The sequence below is a fragment of the Megalobrama amblycephala genome, linkage group LG4 (genome assembly GCF_018812025.1).
Source record: "Megalobrama amblycephala isolate DHTTF-2021 linkage group LG4, ASM1881202v1, whole genome shotgun sequence".
Classification (NCBI taxonomy): Eukaryota; Metazoa; Chordata; class Actinopteri; order Cypriniformes; family Xenocyprididae; genus Megalobrama; species Megalobrama amblycephala.
This window is the reverse complement of record NC_063047.1, coordinates 30,400,012-30,426,694: the sequence shown is the minus strand read 5'-3', so window position 1 is coordinate 30,426,694 and position 26,683 is coordinate 30,400,012. Positions and strand designations below refer to the sequence as shown.

Genomic DNA, 26,683 nt, shown 5'->3' with positions numbered 1-26,683 from the left:
TCTCTCACTCTTTTAATATTTTCTTTCCCTCTGTGGAGTATTTGGGGAAGATGAATAAAAAGCTTTAATTAATTGAGCCGAAGTTAATGATTTCTAGACAATTGCTCTTAAGTAAATGGCACAATTCCTCATCCATTTATATCCCGTTTTAAATCCATGATGAATTAACAACCCTTTGGGTCTTTTGCTCTCAAAAATAACAGGACAGACCATAATACACACCACATCCTAGTGTTGTGAGGCTATGGCTAGAGCCTAATTTGCATATTAGTATGCAAGGTTAGTATTAGTGCATCCAAAATCACTCAGCTTACAGGAAAATGGATCAACTTAACAATTAAAGTTGGTCTGTGCTTTCAGCAAACATAATATAATAAATTCTACAAACTCAAAACTAATACCGTTTTTTGCTTGTATATCCGAGATCTATAAGCTTGCATTTTATGTTGAAATAAGATATAATAGTGATGTAGATCTTTGTCTGATCTTTCCACTACATTTGTCTAATTTTTCTATTAATTTTTTGAGCCAACCAATGTTTTATAGACATTGTTTATACACCAAAACAAGTTTCAGTGGATGAAACCTCCCAGAAAAGAACACTGATCACACTAATGGTGATTTTAAACATAACTTTTACAGCAAAATGTACACTATAAAATCTATTCATTCTGAAAAATATTTCTGTCATCATAAGTCAACCCCCCCCCCCCATGTTGCCATCCTGTATAATCCTTGTATCCCCTTTTTGTTTGTGTTGCTTGCCTTGTGTGTACATTCGCCTTCGTTTGATATATTTGTTTCTTTTCCCTTTAATGTAACTCTGTTACCCGTTATGTAACTCTAACTCTCTTGCAACATGTAGGAACTGTCTTTATATAGTACATTAGGTTAAGGGCGAGTGCCACCCCATGTACTTTTGGTTTTGGCTAGGAAGTGTAGGTTAGTTAGGGCATCACGGATGCTAAAGACTTTTCTTTTTCACATTTTCTTTTTGTAATAGTCTTAGGGGATATTTATAAGTTAGACTTATTCAGTTTTGTTACTTTCTTTTCTTTAGCACTTCCCGCATCCCTTCTTCCCCCCATCTGCGTTTTTCAGGTCATGGAATGTCCGAGAAGTGACGTACTGTAATCTGGTGATTGTCGTGTTGGTCGACGTCTGTCTGTGCGAATTGGCCTTTTGTTGGACAAATCAGTCGAGTTTGTTTGAACAAGTTGTATTTTTGCAGTGACAAGTTGAAATGTTTCTAATTTTAGTAGTTTGTTTTTGTTCTAGTTATACTTAAAAGAGATATTGCCTTCTTAAATAGCTTCTGTGTAGTTCTGTGTACTTTTTATTAGTAGGGTTGCTCAACAGATTAATTACATTGAAATTAGGAGTTGCTTACAACTTGTAAAGCTACAGTGTCAAAGATTCCCAACGGTTTGAAATGCATTAACTTAAATGAAATGCCACCATGACTCCTTAAAAATCCTAGAAGTGCGTGTTTAGGAATAAGCTTGCAAAATCTTAATTTAATTACTTAAAGTAATTTAACTATATGCTATCACTTGCATGTTGTAACAGAAGGATCCACTGGAGGCGAGTGTAGTTGGAACCCAAGTGCAGTTTAATGATAATATCCCAGTACACGAACATGAACAAGAACAAAAACAAAGACGTGACTTGACAACAGACACTCTCACACTCACCAACAGCGGGTTACATATAAACAAAGCTAGACAAGATAACAATGAAACATGAGGGCTATTTATACAAAGAGACTAATGACAAACAAGGAACACCTGTGAACAATGAAGACAAAGGACCAATGACAGGACAGAACTGAAATCACATGACTAAGACAACCAATGAGAACATGACACATGAGACAGGGGAAGCACATGACATGATCACATGAGGGCAATGGGAAATCACATGGCAAAAACAAGGAAAACAATCATAGCATAACAATAGAATAAACCATAAAACGTGAACATGAAACAACACCAAAACAAGACATGACACATGTAAACAAAGCAGTATGTGACAATGGTTGTTGTGACATCAGTACATCCTTTTATGATATGTAGCATGTTCGCGATTCATTTAGTTTAATTGCATTTTCATTATATGGAAAGAATCAGTTTTGATATTTTTGTTCCAAAGGGGAAAATCAAATTTGCAAACAACCATACACATGCAAACAATACACTTTTCACTCATATACACGCACACACATTCATTTATTTATTTTTTATTTTTAGATTTTTATTGTATTGACAGCTCAGCTTTATGTGGACACCTTTTCATATTGCAATTTTTTTGTTGCAAATAAAACTCCGGTAACACTTTAGTATAGGGAACACATATAAACTGTTAACTACGACTTTTCTCTCAATAAACTCCTATTTTACTGCTTATTAATAGTTAGTAAGGTAGTTGTTAAGTTTAGGTTTTGGGTAGTATTAAGAATGTAGAATAAGGTCATGCAGAATAAGGCATTAATATGTGCTTAATAAGCACTAATAAACAGCCAACATTCTAGTAATATACAAGCTAATAAGCAAGTAGATAAAAGACCCTAAAATAAAGTGTTATTAAAACTCCCATAGTCCATAACTACTGTAGTTTTAACATTTAATATAAATTCAGCTAAATCATGAAGCATTTGTGACTTGCTTGTGACTTGCTTGACCCAAGCTACAACTTGACTTGCTTGATTCTCACAAAAATTGACTTGGACTTGCTTGAGACTTGAAGGTTAAGAATTTTGTGACTTGCACATGTGTGAATTACTCCCACCTCTGGAGATAATGTTCAGTTTAAATCAGTTGATGTAAATGTTAATGTGTCATTTCTGTGGGTGGTTGTGTGAGAGCCATTCTTTACCACAGCATTCTGGGATAAGGAGAACTTCTTGGTTACTGATGTAACCCTCATTCCCTGAAGGAAGGAACAGAGACATTACATTGATACTGACGTATTGGCTCCCAGGTGGGAACATATCGAAATTTTCCACTTCTGAAGTAGTGATTCTGAGCTTATCATGTTCAATGTTTTGTTGTTTGGAAAGAATCGGAATCATGGAGGACACGAGGTTTATCTATTTCTTGGGGAAAACTTATTAAAGCCAAAATGTATTGAAGTCAGATATTTTATTTTGAATCATTGACAACTATATAAACATTCACAATGCTATCTAAGTTTGCTAGATGGTTCTAGAATTTCGGTCTAATACATGCTTGTATTTCGCTGTATAAAACATACAATATGCTTCAAATGTATATGATTCATATGCAAATATGCACTACTTTAATGACAAGATAAAGCAATGTAGCTGTTGTAGGGAAAAAAATAAAATAAAATAAAGAATAGCAGTCACAGCAGCAATCGTTCTCCCCTCTGCCATGTTTAAACTTTATGGCACACCCAACTCAGAAAGTTTCCCAGTAGTAAATACGACTTGAGAGCGCATTCATGTCCAATTTCCAACTAGAAAACTCGTATTTACAAAAATTCTTGTTTGCATGTGAAAGGCAGGATTAGTTTTTGTTTTTGATGTCTGTTTTTATCATTTTAGATTTTCCCTTGTGAAAAAGAAGTGTGCTTTATTGTATTAAATGTGCACTTGTAGTGTAATTCAAATCTTAAAGGTGCCCTAGAATTAAAAATTAAAAATTGCTCTTGTTAAATAACAAGAGTTCAGTATATGGAAAAGACATACAGTGAGTTTCAAACTCCATTGTTTCCTCCTTCCTATATAAATCAAATTTGTTTAAAAGACCTCCGAAAAACAGGCGAATCTCAACATAACACCGACTGTTACGTAACAGTCGGGGTGTACGGCCCCAATATTTGCATATGCCAGCCCATGATTGAGGCATAACACAAGGGGAGTTAGTATTACACAAGGGCAAAACGTCTGGATGTGCACTGCTGAATAATCAGACTAGGTAAGCAAGCAAGGAAAACAGCGAAAAATGGCAGATGGAGCAATAATAACTGACATGATCCATGATAACATGATATTTTTAGTGATATTTGTGAATTGTCTTTCTAAATGTTTCGTTAGCATGTTGCTAATGTACTGTTAAATGTGGTTAAAGTTACCATCGTTTCTTACAGTAATCACGGAGACCAGAGCCATCGCTATTTTCATTTTTAAACACAAATGCAGTCTGTATAATTCATAAACACAACTTCATTCTTTATAAATCTCTCCAACAGTGTGTAATGTTAGCCACTAGCCGTTAGCCGTTAGACCATAGCCTCAAACTCATTCAATATCAAATGTAAACACCCAAATAAATACAATACTCACATAATCCGACGCATGCATTCAGTATGCATGATGAACACTTTGTAAAGATCCATTTTGAGGGTTATATTAGCTGTGTAAACTTTGTTTATGCTGTGATAGAGTCGAGAGCTCGGGAGGGGGCGGAGAACGCAAGCATTTAAAGGGACCGCAACCTGAAATCGGCTCGTTTCTAATTATGCCCCAAAATAGGCAGTTAAAAAAATTTATTTAAAAAAATCTATGGGGTATTTTGAGCTGAAACTTCACAGACACATTCAGGGGACACCTAAGACTTATATTACATCTTTTAAAAAAAAGTTCTAGGGCACCTTTAAAAGTAGAAAAAAACAACTGTGCTTGTAGGTAATAATATGAATGAAATAAAAGGCAAATTAAGTGTACTTAAAGAGTCCATTTTCTTGACTATGTTAATGTCAAAAAAGTTTTACTTTAAAGTCTTTTGTTGTTAATGAAGTACACTTATTTTGATGTGTTGACTAATGTACTAAAGCAAATGTAAAGTATTTGATTATAACTGTAGTGTATTATTTGATATTAATAAGTTGATATACATGTATTGACAAGTTGAGACATTTTAAATGTACAAAATTACTACTGCATCATTACAGATAACAATTACAAATATATTCAAATACTTGGCATTCAAGTTTCAATAGATATTACATAAATGCTTGTCAGTACATTGGACGATATGCTTAACATTTCAAAAACAATATGAAATTACATAAAGTCCTAAATTCATCTAACTGCATTTAATATAAATTATAACTATAATACATTCATTTAATTGTAAATTACATGCAATTAAGTGTCTGATTTAAAAATCTCTCATCACTTACTTTGGGGGAATATTTTGGGATTTAAGGATGCCGTTTTCATCACGCATACTGTATTATGGGTATATTTTGATACAACTTTTTTTATAATAAATCTTTCAAACAGTGTAATATTCAGTAATCATAACATGTTTGCATCTTCATTTTAACTCTCTAAAAAAACCTTGAATCATATTTTAAAGAGCCTTAAGCAATACTTCTGTTTCATTTGTCAAGTGGAATCATGAGGTTGATTCCCATGTTGACAGTGGGTATGTGTGTCTTATCACATGATAAGACCACTGATGTTAACTTGCGCTCTAAAAAACAAGGTTTATTTTAAGCTTACCCGACAAGTCCGTGGCGTCAGCGTGCATTGTTATGTAACATTATATATAATCAGTTACATGCAATAAAACCCTTTCATTTCAATGAATTATTCATTGCAAACAAATGGAAAATGCATATTGGCCCTTTAAACACAGTCCAGTACACTGTAATTTATAAACTCACAAATAATAAAAGTAAAATACCAGCTGCTGGATTCAGAATGAGTCAAATCATGGTTTTTCATATTTCACAGAAAAAATGTAAAGCAATAAATATGGGACTCACTCTGTATGTAGATTACAGTTTACAGATGTACACGGTATGAAGAAGGAAAGTGAGATAAAATTGTTTGGTTTTTGTACACAGACCCTATCTGAGGCAATATTTCTTCACTTGTAATCTGTTTATTCACATTTCAAGGACTGGAGGCGTGTGTTACTGGTGATATTCAGAGACCCCACATTGGTTTGATTCCATCCTTTGTGCAGACGTCCCATGCTGCTATCGCAGATATGACAATGTGGATTGCTTGTTGACAATGATGTGAAATATAATTCAAGGATGTTTCAGCATATAGGAACGAGACGAGGAGTTAAACGACAGTCAAACTATTAAAAAAAATATTTATTTGAATTGCTTTTTACATAAGCTGCAATATTTTCTATTTTGTTATAGTATTTTTTCTGTCGTGTTATCTTATTTGTTATCTTATTGTTTTATGAAAATTATTAAAAATGAGGATATTACAAAAAAATATTATTTATAAATGAATCAAAGACATTGTGATGTACATCAAGGGGGTTGAACCAGTTCAAATAAATTCTTTTATCAGATACTTTTATCCAAAGCATCAGTTTTGTTGAACCCATGTATTAAAATGAATTTGACTTTAGAACACTATGCAGCACATAGTCCTGTTGCACAAATACAACCTCCGCACTCAAGGGGCGCTAGTGTGATATGTATATGTGTTGTGCTTCTTCCATCTAAATAACCCGGAACAATTTGTGCAGGACCTTTTGTCCACAGGAACTTTTTTTGTTCAGCTCCCAAGTTCCAACCCAGAAAGTTCCTGAACTTTGAAATCGTGAGCAGGGACTTTCTGAGGTGGAATTTTTTTACCCGGAACATTTAGATCCTGGTTCCTGCGGTCAAAGCACACCGAGTACCACCCCAAAGTCCCTAGTTCCCGGGGAAAGTTACTGCGAAACGCAGCTTTAAAATACATCGCTACATTATTGGCAATTTTGCCTGAAAAATTTCGCTAATGTTACCACTCCTCAAGAAATTGTTTTGTCATGCTACAGAGCTACTGTTGCAACACTTCAGAGATGTTTATAAGTAAGCCATTCATATGATTTCCATGAGGAGTGTAAGTCACTATCAAAACCTGTGTTCGAAATTGTATAGGTTCTACATTTGGTTTGAAACTTACTTTGCAACAATTAAAAAAAGTACATCCATCGGATCCGCACTCCAGAATCTTGACGGAAGTAGTAGGTCATCCGGATAATTTTCGCCTACTGTTTTTCAAATACTATGAATCGGACTTACTACTGTTTTGGCGCATACTATATAGTATGGAAGTAAACATAGGCTGTGTTTAAGTCCATTTATTTATGCCCTTCCCTCGCTAACTTCCCTCCGCGTTGTTCACTCAGATGTGCGTCATTGCTTACGTTGCACAAGTGCCCACTACTGGCGGAACCCTTGTAATGTGTTTAAATGGAACACCCCAAGCCCTTGAACACTTGAAATCCGCTATGGAGATAATTTATTATGTATTGTTTTTGAGGAAAACATTCCAGGATTTTTCTCCATATTGTGGTCTTCACTGGGGGACAACAGGTTGAAGGTCCAAATTGCAGTTTCAGTGCAGTTTCAAAGGGCTCTACACGATCCCAGATGAGGAATAAGGGTCTTATCTAGTGAAACGATTGGTCATTTTCCAAAAAAAATTTATATACTTCTTAACCACAAATGCTTGTCTTGCACTGCTCTGTGATGCGCCACACATTACATAATCACATTGGAAAGGTCACGCGTGACGTAGGTGGAAGTACCAATCCAGTGTCTATAAAGCGAACATGCAAAGACTAAGTCAAATGGCCTTTACAAAAACAAAAAGGTAGATGTCGGATGATTTTGAAGTTGGAGGACAAAATTAGAGTTTTTCGCCTTATGTCACACGTGACCTTTCCAATTTGATTACGTAATGCGTGGCCAGTGGTGTAATGTAACGAAGTAATAAAAAGTATTTTTTGGGAGAATCTGTACTTTACTTGAGTTTTTATATTTCTGTCAACTTTTACTTTTACTCCACTACATTTCCTAAATAAAATGTATACTTTTACTCCAATACATTTTCCCAAAGCATTTTCGTTACTTACTACAAAATAAAGTCGGAAGAACACAGACTGCAAGCATGTGCAACCAAGTGCTCGCACAACCGCGGTTGATTTTATTTTCTGGCTTGCGTCCATTGCTGGAGCGGCTGAGAAGAGCGCACTGTCATTATACAGTACAAGAGCAACCTCTAGAGGCGAAATAAAAACTATCACTGATGCCTCGTAGAGTTTGTTTTGACACGTGACGTTAGGCTGCGTGCTGCACAGCGCAGGACGCTTCAAAAACGGATTTAAAACATAGACAAAACAGTATGTTATACAGTGTACACTACAGTACATGTTTTCATATCATTATAAAGTAATTAGTTTGTTGAGTAGATGCTGCATTAGTGAAGAACAGTAGTATGTTTGCCGTCGAGGCTGAGAGGATGCTAACATTAGTAGTACCTCAAGTGGTTAAAACAATGTGACAAAAACACCAACTGTTTAATGTCACAAATGTCATTTGCATTAGTTTATATCCATTTGTTCGCTGTTATGCATTCATTATCCAGCGAAGTTGCATATTTAAACTGTATTCTCATCATACAGCGACAGAAACATAAATCAGAAATGTATTCGATTTCAGTTATTTTTTATCTGCACTGTAACACATATTTTCATTAGATAATCATCAGGTTTTCTAAAATAGCTGCAAATAATGTGTGAAAGTATACATATAATAGACCCATGCTATGCCTTTGTGTGTAAAGATGGTAATTTTTAAGCATGACTGTTTGGATTTATATGAAATGGGAACACTTTACAATAAGAGTCCATTTATAACATTAAATAAGGTTAATAAAAGTATTGTTTATTTTTTATTTCAACATTTACATTTTAACATTTTAAAGTTGTCTCTTACATTAGTTATAATGCACTATGAATTAACAGGAGTGATCAATGTATAATTAATATATTAGTATTTTTATATTTAAAAATTACAATAAACATTTAGCCATTTTTTTATTCAAAGAAACAAAATGTAAGAAAGAGTTAAAACTGAACACAATCTTGCTGCTCAAACTTTGTATAGAACAATTTTTAATAATAATTTTTAATTTTTCTCCTTTTGTATTTTACATTTACTTGTACTTTTACTTTCAATACTTAAGTACGTTTAATATAAAAAAAAATACTTTTCGTACTTAAGTACAAAAAATATCACATACTTTAAAACTTTTACTCAAGTAACATTATAAACAGTGACTTTAACTTCTACCAAAGTCATTTTCTGGTAAGATATCTATACTTTTACTCAAGTATGGTTTTCGAGTACTTTATACACCACTGTGCGTGGCACATCGCAGAGCTAGTGCAAGACGAGCATTGTGGTTACTCGCAAATCGAGGGGTCAATGGTCTGTCAAAATAAACTTCCCTCGTACACTTGACGAAGCTGAACGCACTTTAAAATGGTATTCCCCCAAGGGGAAGTGCTTAGGGAAGTTGCAGCTATTGTGTTGCAGAGCAACTCAGTGTGAGTTTGAAATGACCAATGATAAATGGGAGGAGTGTTTGAAAAGTCATTTTTTCAGTAATTTCATTAGTTTCTTACCTTTAAGTTAGCATCGTCACTACTTTAGTTAGTTAGTTACTTTTTGAAGTGCTTTTTGAAACGCTGACTGGCAGATGTGAGTGAAGGTAGTGACTGACTCCGGCGACAATTATCGCGGGCCGCGGGCGTAACATTGACAGGGGGGTTTGAAACTGTGTTTGAGCTTTAACTCTGGAATTAATTACCTTTTTTCTGCTTTGACAGGGGCCTTGCAGTTTTCTCTTAATTTGATTTCACCAGCAGGTATATGAAGGGATTTCTGGAATACCGAAACAAAGGTGTGTGTTTTCATGAAGGACAGTATGTCTTTCCTTTCTATGCCCGTTTTTCTCTCTCACACACAGTCTTTCTGTCTTTCTTCATGTATAATACATTGCAAACAGGGCATTCGTCTACATAATTTGATAGCTGCCCTCTTTCACTTTGAACGAGATGGATCCAGCTCCCTGATGATGAAGAAGGATAACAAGAAACCGTGAGGAAGAGGACATGCGCACGTGCATCGCCATGAGTGAGTCTGTATAATGTTGTTGCACCACATTGTTTTTCGAGGAATCCCTAGAACATAAAAAGGCAGCGTGGATTTTCTCCTGCTGATCAGCACTCAGAGGTTTGGAGTTAATTAGAGAGGATAGACGCTCAGAATCAGCCGTGGCCAAAAATAAATAAATGATCTGACCACGGACTCCATTATTAAGCACCCTAATGGTGTCGCCTGAGGTACAGACCTCTTGTTCGGATACAGAATCAATTCATCATTAAACACCATTTTAAAATGTTTAATCAAATCTTATCTGTGCCAATCAGATGTCTTTTAATTAATCAGTATATAACAAATAATAATATTATAAATACACTCAAGGCTAAAGGGTGCTATAAACCACAAGATGCAACCTTTTCAACTGTGACTATATTTGTCACATCTCAACCAAACTGACAACATTGGTTCAACCAATTGTGTGACAACCAGTTTTGGACGGGACTATCTGTTTAACCAACCAATGACAAATGGGGAGAGTGTTCAGGTAACCTGTTTGAAAACATAATTTTTGCAATTCAATTCCATTCACACTTTTAAAGGCAGCTTTAAGGGGATAGTTCACCCAAAAAAAAAAATCATTAACTCACCCTCAAGTTGTTTCAAACCTGTATGAATTTATTTCTTCTGCTGAACACAAGAGAAGATATTTTGAAGAATGATGGTAGCTATTGACTTCTGTAGTATTTTTTGTCCTACTATGGAAGTCAATGGGTACCCGATGGACAAAATCAAGTCAATTATGAATTTATTCGTAGCATTTATGTGCACTCAGCCCATTAATATGATGTTTGACTTGAATGCAATATGAATCCCCATGAGAAAAGATAGTGCAAAGTCCTGCTCCAGCTGAGAAACCGCATCCATGACCATACATTTTAGAATTTAGCTATATAATGCCAAAGATACTGGGTGAGAGGTGATAAGCCAGTATTATTTTATAACTGTCTTGTTTTACCTTAAACAAGGTCATAAAAATTGTGCTGAATTTCCTGTGATGGCTGTTTTTCCCCCCATTTTTTGTTTTCTTCCATTCAAGGTTGTGATGAGTCTGTGCAGATGTAAAGAGACTGTGTATCAGTGGTGCACTTTCTCATTTTCACCTGCGGCTTAACGGAAATCCATCATAAAAGCGGCTCTACTGTTTTTATAACATCTTCATTGATTCGTCTCCCTCTCTCTCCATCTCTCTCTCTCTCTCTATCTGAGTACTTTGTGTGTCTTCCAAAAGCAGCGAACATCTGCTTTCTCTGTCAGTACACCCACCACCCCCTCACTGGCTGAGAGAGTGATTCATATAGCCGAGCCCCCACACACACACACACACAGTCAGACCTCCATACAATGAAGAGGTGACAGCAGCAGTGTGCACTACCTCAAGCTGCCATTAGGGGGCACTCCTGCATTTCACGCACCCCAGACCGACAATACAATCCCAATCATGAATGCCTGCAAAAACAAACAGTGCATTTGATACAACTAACATGAATCAAAGAAACACCTGGAGCTGCGACACATGTCGGCGGGATCACGCTTCGTATTAACCCACGCGCTTTGCTGACAGCCTTGATCCCCAACAAATCCAAAATCTGTCAGATGTTTATATAGGCTTAAAGGTGCACTCAGTCATTTTTCCCTCATTACAAAGTTTTATTCATAAATGAATTATTAGTGCTTTTGAAAATGATGTACAGATTCTAGTCACATCAGTAGCCTTATAAAAGCTGTTTTATTTGACACAGAGCAGGTTGCGGTCATGTTGAGATCACATGGCGAGCCGAAAGCTACTCAGTTTATATCACTGTAATCCTCCTGTTATTGAATATGTTCACTCGTGGAATAAATTAGTAATGGATAACCATTACTGTATAGTGGCATCAGCGGTGTTGGGGAAAGTTACTTTTCAAAGTAATGCTTTGCGTTAGTCCCTAAAAAAGTAACTAATTGTGTTACTTAGTTACTGTTTATGGAAAGTACCTAAGTTTTTATGTGTTATGTTACTTTTGTATACTTTTACTCACCATCTACTGGGCTTGCATGTTAATAACCAAAAAAGGTGTCAGTCAATAAATGAGAAAACAAAGAATGATTTTGAAATGGTAAGATATTCTGATTACTTAAGAGTAATCTGATCACATAACTTGTTACTTGTGTTACCCCGACACTGGGCATCAATAACTCAAGAATGGAAAAATACTATAAGTGCACCTTAAAGCATACTTTTGCATGATTTTGTTTTGTTTATATTTATATTTCCCTTAAATGTTGTTCCCACATGTGTGAATTTGCATGACTATTCCAGTTATTTTTTTTATTACTGCATACAGATTTTTAAAAATCATTCCAATGCAGACAAATTTATCAACTGATAAATTGAAAAGAATCTCCAAAAATGATTTGATCTCAAACTATACACACTCTTTAAGTTTAAGGACACATTGGTTTTAGATTCTTTCAAAAGTTTGAGGCCAATACGATTTTTTTTAAATGAATATTTTTATTCAGCAAGGACATGTAAAGGCAGCAAAGACTTTTACATTGCTACAAAAGATTTTCAGATTTTCATCAAAGAATCCTTAAAAATGATTGCGGTTTTCGAGGGGAAAAAAAAAAGCAACACAACTGTTTTCAAGAATATTTTTAAGAATAATGTTTTAAGAATAAATGTTTCATGAGCAGCAAATCGGTATATAAGGATGATTTCTGAAGGATCATGTGACTGAAGACTGGAGTAATAAAGCTTTGTCATCACAGAAATAAATTACATTTAAAAATATATAAAAATAGAAATAATAATATAATAATAATATTTCACGATATTACTGTTTTTACTGTATTTTTCACCAAATAAATAGAAAATGATGAGCAGAAGAGACTTCTTAAAAAAAGAAGAAGAAGAAAAAAATATTACTACCCAAAACGTTTAAACAGTAAAGTATATAAACTTTTTTATTAATACTTTTCCAGGCTTTTCTTATCCTGGTTTTCCATGACAATGGGATCCTTGTTTATATTTATCAAAACATATGAAGACTTCAGATGCAAAAGCTTCTAAGCGCCATCTAAAATTTTCTTCTAAAATTAGCATTTTTATCAAGCTTTATGTTTACTCTCTCTCTCTCTCTCTCTCTCTCTCTCTGCACATGCACACAAGCTCCATTACTTGTTTGTGTTTTCTCATCTCCAATAAAGCTTTCGGAGAAAAAGTTATAAAGATAATATTATGGAGTGCATTTCATGCTGTGTAATGGGACAGATGTAAAGCTTAATCCTTTATTGGCTCATAGAGAATGAGAATTGTCTTTATTAATAAACAAAGACTCTGCTATCATATAAACACTGGAGATTAATGGAATATATGAAAGGATCACTAATACCCCATCTATGTTTGAGTGATGTGATGCGATAAAACTATAAAATCCCTGTTAAAGCCTGATTGCATTACTTTATCGCTGGAGGTGGCCAAGTAGCTGAATTGTTGGTTGCGGTTGGATTCCCTATTGCTGGTTGATATCAATGGACGATATATGCTGAAAATCTGATTGCAAATGGGAAGTATTGCTGATACTATATGTAATCCTTTTTTGAAAACAAGTTTCTTTTTCTTGTAAATTAACATAAAATAGTCTGGGACTAGGCTTAAGCGTTGAACCCAGGCAATATACCCCGGTTTCAAAGACAAAGATGCATTATTGAGCTGTTTTAACTGAAAGCAACTTTCACTGACATTTTTTAAAATATGTCATTGTCATTGTTTTGTCTCAAGATGCACACCAATAATGCTTATAAGGCACGTTTATAAAAGCTACTTAAAAGTCCTAATTGAACTAAGGCCTAATCCTGGCTTAATCTAAGCCCTACCTGTGAAACCAGGCCTCCTTAAGGCATGTCAAGTCAAGTCAACTTTATTTATATAGCACTTTTTACAATGCAGATTGTGTCAAAGCAGCTTTACACTGATAACTGGCAAATAATTTTGGCTACACAGCAGCTCTTAAAGAAAATAGTGTCATTGACCAGCTTAAATAAATTCAGTATTGATTCATTCCATTGTAAAAATCAATAGTTATTAATGTAGTTAATTTATCTATATATCAGCACTGGAGAAAACAGTGATGTCATGGTCCAGCTCAGTTCAGTTTGCATAAAATGGTGTCAATGCAGGCAGATCAAAAACATTGTTGAATATCAAGTGTCAAGTGTCCCCAACTAAGCAAGCCAAAGGCAACAGCTGCAAGGAACCCAAACTCCAACAGGTGATAAAAATGGAAAAAAAAAAAACCTTGGGAGAAACTAGGCTCAGTTGGGGGGCCAGTTCTCCAACAGCGAACAGTGCATAATTATGATGTCATAAATCCGATTGGGATTGCAACAGTCAAAATATTTAATCCAGTTCCATCTAGTTGAAGATCCGTTCTAATTTAAGGGCTCGCGCATTTAAAATGGCAGATGACATTGTGGAGAAGTTAATCGCTGAGGTCCAGAAAAAGCCACCACTGTTTGACAAGTCAAACCCCCTTTTCAAGGATACATTAAAGAAAAATGTATATATGGAAAACAATCGGTCATACCCTCAGAATAAATGGTGAGAAGTATAAATGATCATTATGCCAAGCGAGCAAACAGTGTAACACAAAATTACCTCAGGTATCCAGTGCTAGTTTCGACAACATTTTCTTGCTATTCTTTTATATATTGACTCCGTCCACTATATTCACTGTTATATTAGATCAATTACACTAGCTATTCACTCGAAACAATTGCATGCTGAGGACATCTGCTGGTTAAAGCCGTGTAAATGCAACAGCAAAAACAAGTTGTACACGCTTTTAAACCGCAGCTTGTGAGCTTAGAATAAAAAGACGCAAATATAGTTATTGTTATGGTTATCTTTATAGTTACCATTCTTGGTGTGAAAGGGCCTTTAGACTTATAACTATATATTCAGGTTTTACATTTAAATATTCAGGATTTATGACTATATATATATATATTAGGGCTGTCAATACATTTATTTTTATAATCGTGATTAATCGCACACTTGTCGTGAAATTAAGCATACACCATTTATCTTGTTTAACACGTACATTTTGGCATCATTGCCTATATTCAGCAAAGTAAACCATCAGATTTAAGTGTGATTTTCACAAAAGGTAAATTTAGATGTCTTTCCAAAAAAGGACACCAAATAACCAAATTATATGATTTCATATAATTCATACATTTATGTACACCAAAGCACCCATTAAAAAAAAAAAAAAACCTTCCAGAACTCACAGAGTATAGCAACAGCAAAGAGTCAAGTTGCAGTACTGAACAGGACCACACGGAGATGCCAAAAAACCTAAATCAACCGCCTTGACCTGCATATATACTAAAGTACACAGCAACATACACAGGACAAATCAACATTATCCTGATTGTGTGTGAAAACAACATGAATGTACTGAAATGTGTCTGTGCATTAATAGTGATTTGTTTGTCCATCAATATAACGGACTCACGCGTGCTTCTGTGCGTCACCGCAATCGTCTTTACTTTGATTGCAATCCTCATGTATCAAAACTTTCATAGCAAGAAGCTCATTAGCTTTATCCAGCCGAGAAATATAGTTTTCATATCATCTGGCCGTACAGCGGTGAGATGTTTCAACATTCCATTCAGACAGGAACAGCGCGATGCGGGAGGGCTCGCGCTCTTCAGCTACAATGACACAATATGACAGAGAGTTCGTGTTTTAAAGCGAAACAGACACTGGAATGAATAATTATCTCTGCCATCTCTGATATAATCAGCATGGACTTTAGGATCATCTAACTGTGTGACGTAAATGATGTTATGATGCAATTTCACATGCTTCCGTAATTCATTTTGCGTTAAATGCGTCAAATTATTTTAACGCATTAAGGATTTTGAATTAATCGGATGCGTTAACGCGTTAACGTTGACAGCCTTTATATATATATATAATTAAAGCACACAGAGGTTTCGAGAATCACATCTTGAGGTCTGAGTGTAATTGATGTTTTAGTATGAAATAGGAAAGTCTTTTTAAGTTGTGTTAACCACAAACTTCATTTTACTCACAAGTCCAAAACCACTACTCTAAAAACCCATTAGAAGTTCCTGAGGGAACCCATGGTGAACTAGCCTTCCGTGTCTGAACAGCTCTATGCACACAGTGTAACATCCCATCTGCATTGCGAGCAAATAATGTGGCTTGTCCAGACTAGAGCACTCTGGTTATAATCAAAAACTTTTTCCACTGAAAATAGTGATTTTACCAGGAATAGTGTGAAAGTCTTTCATAAATGAGGTGTGTTACTGTGAGGATGATGTGTTGCGTAAGTGCCTCGCCTCAACTGTCTTTCCATCTGTCAGCCTGTCACTGTCTCTTTCTGCCTTTGAAGAGGGTGTAGAGTTAATTCAGATGCACAGATGTATAATGCAGATGAGCTGAATTTAGTTGTTTACAGCAGAAAATTTACAGCTGCACATATGATACATATCTCTGCTTGAATCTTAAAGCCCTATTTACAGGTATGAAGATGGTTTTAGTCACATCGCACGTAGACGAGGGAGACACACTCCTGTTTACACCTGGTATTTTGATATCAGGTGTATATCTCTTTTGTCTACTTTCAACCACTTCAGCAAGACACAAAAGGTCATTGCAAAAGAGGCTGGCTGTTCACAGAGCTCTGTGTCCAAGCACATTAATAGAGAGGCGAAGGGAAGGAAAAGATGTGGTAGAAAAAAGTGTATAAGCAATAGGGATAACCGCACCCTGGAGAGGATTGTGCAACAAAACCCATTCAAAAATGTGGGGGAGATTCACAAAGAGTGGATTGCAGCTGGAGTCAGTGCTTCAAGAACCACTACGCACAGACGTATGCAAGACATGGGTTTCAGCTGTCCAGCTGAAGGCCACTATCAGGGCAACCTGGGCTCTCATAACATCTGAGCAGTGCCACAGACTGATCGACTCCATGCCACGCCGCATTGCTGCAGTAATTCAGGCAAAAGGAGCCCCAACTAAGTATTGAGTGCTGTACATGCTCATACTTTTCATGTTCATACTTTTCAGTTGGCCAAGATTTCTAAAAATCCTTTCTTTGTATTGGTCTTAAGTAATATTCCAATTTTCTGAGATACTGAATTTGGGATTTTCCTTAGTTGTCAGTTATAATAATCAAAATTAAAAGAAATTAACATTTGAAATGTATCAGTCTGTGTGTAATGAATGAATATAATATACAAGTTTCACTTTTTGAATGGAAGTAGTGAAATAAATCAACTTTTTGATGATATTCTAATTATATGACCAGCACCTGTAGTAGTTTCCTGTGTTATATGCATATCCCTATGTTGTAGTAGCTTAGTCATCATCACTCTCTAATCGGGTTAGTGAAAGATCAAATATTTATATCTGTTCAATAATGTATCATGGCTTTAATGTTGTCCCGACCCAAGCATGCCTCTCCTCATGCCTTAATTAATGGTGTAGGGCCTGTATGTTACCATAATTTGCATCATATTCTTTTTACCATACTTTAGTTTGATTCTGCATAAACTCTCCACCATAAACATACAAATAAGGTGTGGAGCGAGACAACAGGGACTTTCTCCCTCTCAAAACTTGCACTTCCTATTGGCTACTTTAAGAAAGAAGGGTGTGACCTGATAAAGGATTAAAAGATCCCCTTAGAAACAAGACAGATCTTCCCAGACGTTCCGGCAACTTTACTTTCAAGTTAACTTTGTTCAAATTTCAAAGAAAAATCAACAAAAGCTTCAGCTTACTACTAACAAATTCATCAAGAATCTCCGCAAGTAACTGTTTTATCAATCTATCAGATGCGTCTCTAAGTTTTGACCCCTTTTAAGAAGGTGATTTTGATTCTCTGAGGGTTCTCATTAGGTTGTGGTTAACATTGTAAATCTTGTCATCTTGTCTTGTCATTTTTTAAATCTTCTTCTCTCTCTCTTTTCCTTTTATTTATTCTGTATATGTTTTGTTTAGTTTAGTTACAGGCTACCTGTAGTTTCATTTATTAAACTCTTTATATTCACGCTTGATTGTCTCTATATTTGCGGCTCACAAATCAAAGTCACTTAAACGTTTGATCTTGCTACATGCTTTTGTACTGTTTAGTACTATATAGAGTAAGAAAGTTATCCTTCTTGGCCAGGAGAATAATCTTTCTTAAGAGTTGGTAGAAGATTGTACTGTCGGTTTGGTGGACGAACAGATCAGGCGATTGCAAAATTATTCTATATACACCGATCAGGCATAACATATGACCACTGACAGGTGAAGTGAATAACACTGATTATGTCTTCATCACGGCACTTGTTAGTGGGTAAGATATATTAGGCAGCAAGTGAACATTTTGTTCTCAAAGTTGATGTGTTAGAAGCAGGAAATGTCTTTCATAACATGAGATTTTAACCAAATGTTGATTTTGGTAAAATGTTGCAACAATATGTTATTTTTTATTTTTATTTATTTATTTATTTATTTGGTGAAAAATTAGTTTTGGACATATAGGGTTTGGACCTTTTTTCCCCCTTACCTGTTTGCATCCCTGAGTTTGACAAGGGCTAAATTGTGATGACTGGGTCAGAGCATCTCCAAAACTGCAGCTCTTGTGGGGTGTTCCCGGTCTGCAGTGGTCAGTATCTATCAAAATTGGTCCAAGGAAGGAACAGTGGTGAACCACCGACAGGGTCATGGGTGGCCAAGACTCATTGATGCATGTGGGGAGTGAAGGCTGGCCTGTGTGGTCTGATCCAAACGACAAGCTACTGTAGCTCAAATTGCTCAAGAAGTTAATGCTGGTTCTGATAGAAAGGTGTCAGAATACACAGTGCATCACACTTTGTTGCGTATGGGGCTGCATAGCCGCAGACCAGTCTGGGTGCCCATGCTGACCCCTGTCCACCGCCGAAAGCACCAACAGTGGGTATGTGAGCATCTGAACTGGACCACGGAGCAATGGAAGAAGGTGGCCTGGTTTGATGAATCACATTTTATTTTACATCACGTGGATGGTCGGGTACGTGTGCGTCACTTACCTGGGGAACACATGGCACCAGGATGCATTATGGGAAGAAGGCAAGCCGGTGGAGGCAGTGTGATGCTTTGGGCAATGTTCTGCTGGGAAACCTTGGGTCCTGCCATCCCTGTGGATGTTACTTTGACACGTACCACCTACCTAAGCATTGTTGCAGACCATGTACACCCTTTCATGGAAACAGTATTCCCTGTTGGCTGTGGCCTCTTTCAGCATAATAATGCGCCCTGACGAAAAGCAAAAAATGGTTCAGGAGAAAAATAAAGGAGGAGCAGGAGCACAACAATGAGTTTGAGGTGTTGACTTGGCCTCTAAATTCCCCAAATCTCAATCCAATCGAGCATCTGTGGGATGTGCTGAACAAACAAGTCCGATCCATGGAGGCTCCACCTCGCAACTTACAGGACTTAAAGGATCTGCTGCTAACATCTTGGTGCCAGATACCACAGCACACCTTCAGGGGTCTAGTGGAGTCCATGCCTCGACGAGTCAGGGCTGTTTTGGCAGCAAAAGTGACACCAACACAATATTAGGAAGGTGGTCATAATGTTATGCCTGATCGGTGTGTATATATATCACACGGATCCATGAAAATGACTAAAACCACTGTATTATGCTGCCAGGCCAGTAGTTGGCGATGTCACTTTGTAAAGAAACACTACGCACCTATAGACTGAACACATAATACGCAAGTGCATGATGTCACTGTTTACAAGCCTTTAAAAGCCTTTTTTTTTTTTTTTTTTTAAACATTTGCATTTTCAGAACCCGAAAACACCATTGTCAGAAAAATCAACAGCAAAAACACATAAAATGATTTCCCTTTTTAGTTAAAAACAGTGTTGTGTAAATGCCTCTTAAGTCTATTGGGCACGACACTGCACCAGAATAAATAAACTATTTTGAACGTGTAGCAGAAACATGGTTTTGAAAATATAGTTAACTTATATTAAGCCAGAACATTCTTTTAAGTCAGTTTAATTTAATGGTTATGCAACAATTTGACAATCTACAGAATTCAAGGTGGCTCCACTGGTCTTTCTGAATACATTTTCATAACATCTCTATACAGTATGTAATGGCCACATATAAAAAACTCCTGAATATATTTTAAGATCCCATCCTATGAACTTCACAAACTTTGGCATATCCAAGGACTTGTTGTTCTCTGCTATGGGTCATCTGACACACAATCTGAGTGGATCCGGTCCATGCTGCTGAATCATAAATGCCCCGGAGATGCCAGAGAGATGCCAGCTAAAGTTTACTGCTAAATGTAGCAGCAGTGGCACATTTTTAGACCATTTCGCTGACCACAAGTGCTGCAGCTGCATTATGAATTTGACATATACAATTTTGCACTTAAACTTTGATGCTAGTACAGTTTCTGATAAAGTATAGTCATAGCAGCAATTTGTGGTGCTTTAGTACTATTTATATGCTTATTAAAATTATGATTTTTCTTTTATTTTAGAGGTGCTAAAGTTCGTCTGTGTCTCTGCTGTGCGTTTTCAGTCCTCGGGTTGAAGAGCACCATACATCCCTAAGCTTTGAAACGCTGATCTGCTTGAACAAAACACTGCTTTTTCATTCTGTGACTAAGCTTTATTACTCATGGGAATCTCTAGGCAGTTTATGTAGCTCTTCAACTAGTCTTATGGTTCAATAAAAAATATAACCAAGCTTGTTTGTTTTGTCAGATAGGTTCACTAGAGGAGAGACTTGAAATATTAATAACCTGTGCTCTCATGATGTAAATAGAGTTGTACTATTTACATCATGAGAGGCAAAGGACTCACAAATGGGCCCGCTTGAGAATGAGTAAATTGCAGTTCATTAACGTAGATGAGTAGATGTTTATTTTCAAGCGTGTGGTTCTATTGTACATGCATTGCGTTCTTGCGGTACTGTGGTGATAATAAATCAGGGATGTGATTTTTCTGTATTTATACGGGAAAAAATTCAGCTGATTGCATGCCTGCAAATGTCAGTACTCAAGTGGCTGCTAGTGTTGCCCTCAAATGCTTGTGCCATTGAACTGAAAGTGTTTGCTAAATATAAACATTTCAACAATTATTGTGTTTACAAACTGTTTCATCTGCATGGTATTTTTGAAGAAGACATATGTTAATTCCTGCTAGACTTACATTATGAATTACGTTCTGACACAATTTGAGACATGATGATGCAAGAAATCGAGCTTGCGAGCTGGAATAATTTGTTGTTTACGTACTTCTATATATGATTCGAGCCTAAATTTCCAGACGGTAACGGCCCACAACAGCAGACTGCAAAACCTGCAGACTGACGCTTAATTAAAGAAGACTGCAATTCATTTCCTTCTATATGAACTGAGCTGCTACAGATGGTTGTTTGTGCTGTATGAGTTCGCTGGTTCAGTCATCTCTTTCCTGGATTCATAAATTATTGGTGTTTGTTAAAATAACTGGAACTTTCATATGTTGTACCAGCCTATAAATTTGCTCTGCAAAATTTTGCATGACTCTGCAAAGTCTCTGATATCTTCATGTTATCACGTGTTTGAGTGACCCAGAGTATGGAAGTATATGTAAATATGTCACAATATTTTTCATTACAGTACTGTATGAAGTCTTTCTGAACATTTTATGTATTGCATGGCCAAATATAGCACGCAAACAGAATTGAGCATGGACGTGCGTGAAAAAAGCTAACCTATGTGAAGTCAATGAAATGCAATGATAAAGTGTATTTCTTACAGAATTTCTAATGAAAACTACAACCAAATAATGTGGAAAGCCACAGCTGGCAAAGACTTCCAAAGATAACCAAGGCTTATGTAATTACTGAATTATCAGAATCAAAGGATATCCAATGCTACGCAGAATCCTCTGAAACAAGTTGCAAATGTGAGCAGAGTGATGTTTTGCTGGTTTGGCAGAATGTCCATCCTGCTAAAAAGCCAAAGAATGGTTGTGTAACTTAACCAGCAAGGCTTCCTTGGTCATTAGCAGCTTCATTAGCAAGACAATGCTGGTTGAAACAACCTTACTTAATAGATTTTGCTGGTAAACAAACAGCATGTTCACACTTTCACAATCTAGACCAGGGGTGGTGAACATCACACGTCCTGATATTGCTGAGTTAGATGCGTTCCTGGGTAAACATATTTTGTTGATCCTGGAACAACATTCTAGTCTGAAAATTTACTCTTAACCCTATTCCTACTCCTAAACCTAACCCTACCCATAAGTTATCCCCAAAATCAGAGGGAAATTATAGATGAATAACACTGATGTAGAAGCACCCATTCATGATTTTAAGCCTAAACTTGACATAATCTGTAACTTGTCACTCAAATCTTATTGATTTGAATGTTGTTCCAGAATCAACAAAAATGTTGACCCAGGAACATGTTGAACTCAACAATATCAGGTTATGCGCGAACGTTGGTCCTGGAGAGCCACAGTCCTGCAGAGTTTTGCTTCAACACGATCAAACACACCTGAACAAGCTACAGTGGGTACGGAAAGTATTCAGACCCCCTTAAATTTTTCACTCTTTGTTATATTGCAGCCATTTGCTAAAATCATTTAAGTTCATTTTTTTCCTCATTAACAGTGGAACAGCACCCCATATTGACAGAAAAACACAGAATTGTTGACATTTTTGCAGATTTATCAAAAAAGAAAAACTGAAATATCACATGGTCCTAAGTATTCAGACCCTTTGCTGTGACACTCATATATTTCACTCAGGTGCTGTCCATTTCTTCTGATCATCCTTGAGATGGTTCTACACCTTCATTTGAGTCCAGCTGTGTTTGATTATACTGATTGGACTTGATTAGGAAAGCCACACACCTGTCTATATAAGACCTTACAGCTCACAGTGCATGTCAGAGCAAATGAGAATCATGAGGTCTAAGGAACTGCCTGAAGAGCTCAGAGACAGAATTCTGGCAAGGCACAGATCTGGCCAAAGTTACAAAAAAATTCTGCTGCACTTAAGGTTCCTAAGAGCACAGTGGCCTCCATAATCCTTAAATGGAAGACGTTTGGGATGACCAGAACCCTTCCTAGAGCTGGCCGTCCGGCCAAACTGAGCTATCGGGGGAGAAGAGCCTTGGGGTGAGAGGTAAAGAAGAACCCAAAGATCACTGTGGCTGAGCTCCAGAGATGCAGTCGGGAGATGGGAGAAAGTTGTAGAAAGTCAACCATCACTGCAGCCCTCCACCAGTCGGGGCTTTATGGCAGAGTGGCCCGACGGAAGCCTCTCTCCTCAGTGCAAGACACATGAAAGCCAGCATGGAGTTTGCTAAAAAACACCTGAAGGACTCCAAGATGGTGATAAATAAGATTCTCTGGTCTGATGAGACCAAGATAGAACTTTTTGGCCTTAATTCTAAGCGGTATGTGTGGAGAAAACCAGGCACTGCTCATCACCTGTCCAATACAGTCCCAACAGTGAAGCATGGTGGTGGCAGCATCATGCTGTGGGGGTGTTTTTCAGCTCAGGACCTCAGACTGGGCCGAAGGTTTACCTTCCAACAAGACAATGACCCTAAGCACACAGCTAAAATAACGGAGTGGCTTCACAACAACTCCGTGACTGTTCTTGAATGGCCCAGCCAGAGCCCTGACTTAAACCCAATTGAGCATCTCTGGAGAGACCTAAAAATGGCTGTCCATCAATGTTTACCATCCAACCTGACAGAACTGGAGAGGATCTGCAAGGAGGAATGGCAGAGGATCCCCAAATCCAGGTGTGAAAAACTTGTTGCTTCTTTCCCAAAAAGACTTATGGCTGTATTAGATCCAAAGGGTGCTTCTACTAAATACTGAAGAAAGGGTCTGAATACTTAGGACCATGTGATATTTCAGTTTTTCTTTTTTAATAAATCTGCAAAAATGTCAACAATTCTGTGTTTTTCTGTCAATATGGGGTGCTGTGTGTACATTAATGAGGGAAAAAAATGAACTTAAATGATTTTAGCAAATGGCTGCAATATAACAAAGAGTGAAAAATTTAAGGGGATCTGAATACTTTCCGTACCCACTGTAATCAAGGTCTGAAGGGTTACTAGGAAGCTACAGGCAGGTGAGTTTTTATCAGGGTTGGATCTGAACTCTGCAGGACTGTGGCTCTCCAGGACCAGAGTTCGAAACCCCTGATCTAGACCAACACCAAAAAAGGGCTAATGAATGTGAATTCATGCTGTTTTATTTCAGCAGAGCAGAAGCTGCTGAGCTGCTGGAGTGTGTTAATATTGAAGACGGTCCATGTTGAAGCCCTCTTTAACATATCCCACAAGCCCTTTTTGACCTCCCCCGCTGAACACAGCATGAGAAAAAGGCCAGACGGACTACTGCTCAGGGACGGCAGAATAGTGATGGTCTCTCCCTTCGTTCAGTACGTCATTGATGAATTGACAAAAAAGCCTCCGGCGTCTGACAGTGGACAGCTGATCAATACTGAGAATATGTGATGGACAAATGGAAAAGTACAGAAGCAGCTAATAACTGTCACACAGGAGATCTAACTGTAGCTCTTTGCCATCAAGAGCATGTAAATTAATGTCAATAAAGTGATTTTTGTAGGGTTGCATACTTTTTTTTCATTCAGATGTACTTTTTACTTTTTAAACATTGTCATCACTGTATCAATTTCTCTGTTATAATATCTGTTTTTTTGTTTTGTTTTTTTAAATTTCTGGTAATGTTCACACTGAAGTTACAAATGACTGTCACTCCTGTATAAATCCTGTTCTGTACAAACTGAGTTTACAGGAGTCCTATTTACAGGAGTCCTGCGACATAACTCTCCCAGAAAAATCATGAACCAAATTCGAACAAACAACTATGGAAAGATGAAGGTATGTGTGTTGTCTTTACTCTTGAGAGAACACAGTGTTTAAAAGCCCATTTCCACCTCAGAGGAAAATAAAATTTACTTTACACTATACTTTTACAGTTTCTTGTGAGATAGTCAAGAGAGCCACAGTCATAAAGTGTTAAGTCATATTATGAGAAATGAAGTCACAATTGTAAATTGTATATGCTACTTTATTTCTCACAATCTCTCAAAACGGATATAATTATATTTCTCATATTATATGTCTCATAATTGTGCCTTCATTTCTCACAACATCAAGAATTATTTATTTATATTATAAATACACTGCTCAAAAATAAATAAATAAATAAATAAAGGAACACTTTGAAAACACATCAGATCTCAATGGAGAAAAATATCATGCTGGATATCTATACTGATATGGACTGGGTAATGTTAGGAATGAAAGGATGCCACATCGTTTGATGGAAATGAAAATTATCAACCTACAGAGGACTGCATTCAAAGACACCCCGAAAATCAAAGTGAAAAAATGATGCAGCAGGCTGGTCCATTCTGCTAAAATTTCATTGCAGCAACTCAAAATGGTACTCAGTAGTTTGTATGGCCCCCACGTGCTTGTATGCTTGCCTGACAACATCAGGGCCTGCTCCTAATGAGACGACTGATGGTGTCCTGGGGTATTTCCTCCCAGATCTTGACCAAAGCATCACTGAGCTCCTGGACAGTCTGAGGTGCAACCTGGCAGCGTCGGATGGACCGAAACATAATGTCCCAGAGGTGCTCTATTGGATTTAGGTTAGGTGAGCGTGGGCGCCATTCAATGGTATCAATTCCTTCATCCTCCAGGAACTGCCTTCATCCTCTCGCCACATGAGGCCGGCCATTGTCGTGCACCAGGAGAAACCCAGGACCCACTGCACCAGCGTAGGGTCTGACAATGGCTCCAAGGATTTCATCCCGATACCTAATGGCAGTCAGGGTGCCATTGTCTGTAGAGGTCTGTGTGTCCCTCCATGGATATGCCTTCACAGACCATCACTGACCCTCCACCAAACCGGTCATGCTGAACGATGTTACAGGCAGCATAATGTTCTCCACAGCTTCTCCAGACCCTTTCACGTCTGTCACATGTGCTCAGGGTGAACCTGCTGTCATCTGTGATTAAAAAGTGTTCCTTTAATTTTTTTTGAGCACTGTATTTACACTACCATTTAAAGTTTGGGGGGAGTATAATGTTTTTTTTTAAAGAAATGTATACTTTTATTCTGCAAGGATGCATTAAATGAATCAAATTTGGCAGTAAAGACTTCATTGTTACAAAAAATTGTTCCCGAAAAAATGTATCATGGTTTCCACAAAAATATGAAGCAGCACAACAGTTTTCAACATTGATAATAATAAGAAATGTTTCTTGAGCAGAAAATCAGCATATTAGAATGATTTCTGAAGAATCATGCATGTGACACTGAAGACTGGAGTAATGATGCTGAAAATTCAGCTTTGACATCACAGGAATAAATTACACTTTCAAATATATTCAAATTTTTTTACATTGTAATAATATTTCACAATATTATTTTAGTGTGTTTTCTGTATGTATTAAATAAATGCAGCTTGCAAGTGTAAGAGATATATTTCAAAAACATTGCCTACCCTAAAATATTGAATGGTAGTGTTTTTAAGAAATAAATTGCAGTTATGACATATAGGGTCACAATACGAGAAATAATACGACACTTATGAGATGCAAATTTGCTGTTATGAGAAATAGTGACAACTGTGAGAAATAAAGTTACAACTACTTTTTACTCTTTAAGTTACTTGTCTGTTAATTG

At 36.9% G+C, this 26,683-nt stretch overlaps 1 protein-coding gene across 2 annotated transcripts in view; it reads left to right on the top strand.

Annotated features, from left to right (window-relative positions):
- Positions 1-25,023, top strand: part of prodhb (proline dehydrogenase (oxidase) 1b) — a 64,839-nt gene extending 39,816 nt beyond the window's left edge. The window contains exons 15-17 of one of the 2 annotated variants that reach the window (XM_048188814.1): positions 9,600-9,673; positions 9,779-9,906; positions 24,224-25,023. In XM_048188814.1, coding sequence (XP_048044771.1) covers positions 9,600-9,626 — 27 coding nt within the window. In that variant the 3' untranslated portion in view covers positions 9,627-9,673; positions 9,779-9,906; positions 24,224-25,023. Of the gene's footprint in view, positions 1-9,599; positions 9,674-9,778; positions 9,907-24,220 lie in introns of both variants that reach the window. The other variant, XM_048188813.1, reaches the window with a different exon arrangement.
- The last annotated feature ends 1,660 nt before the right edge of the window (positions 25,024-26,683 follow it).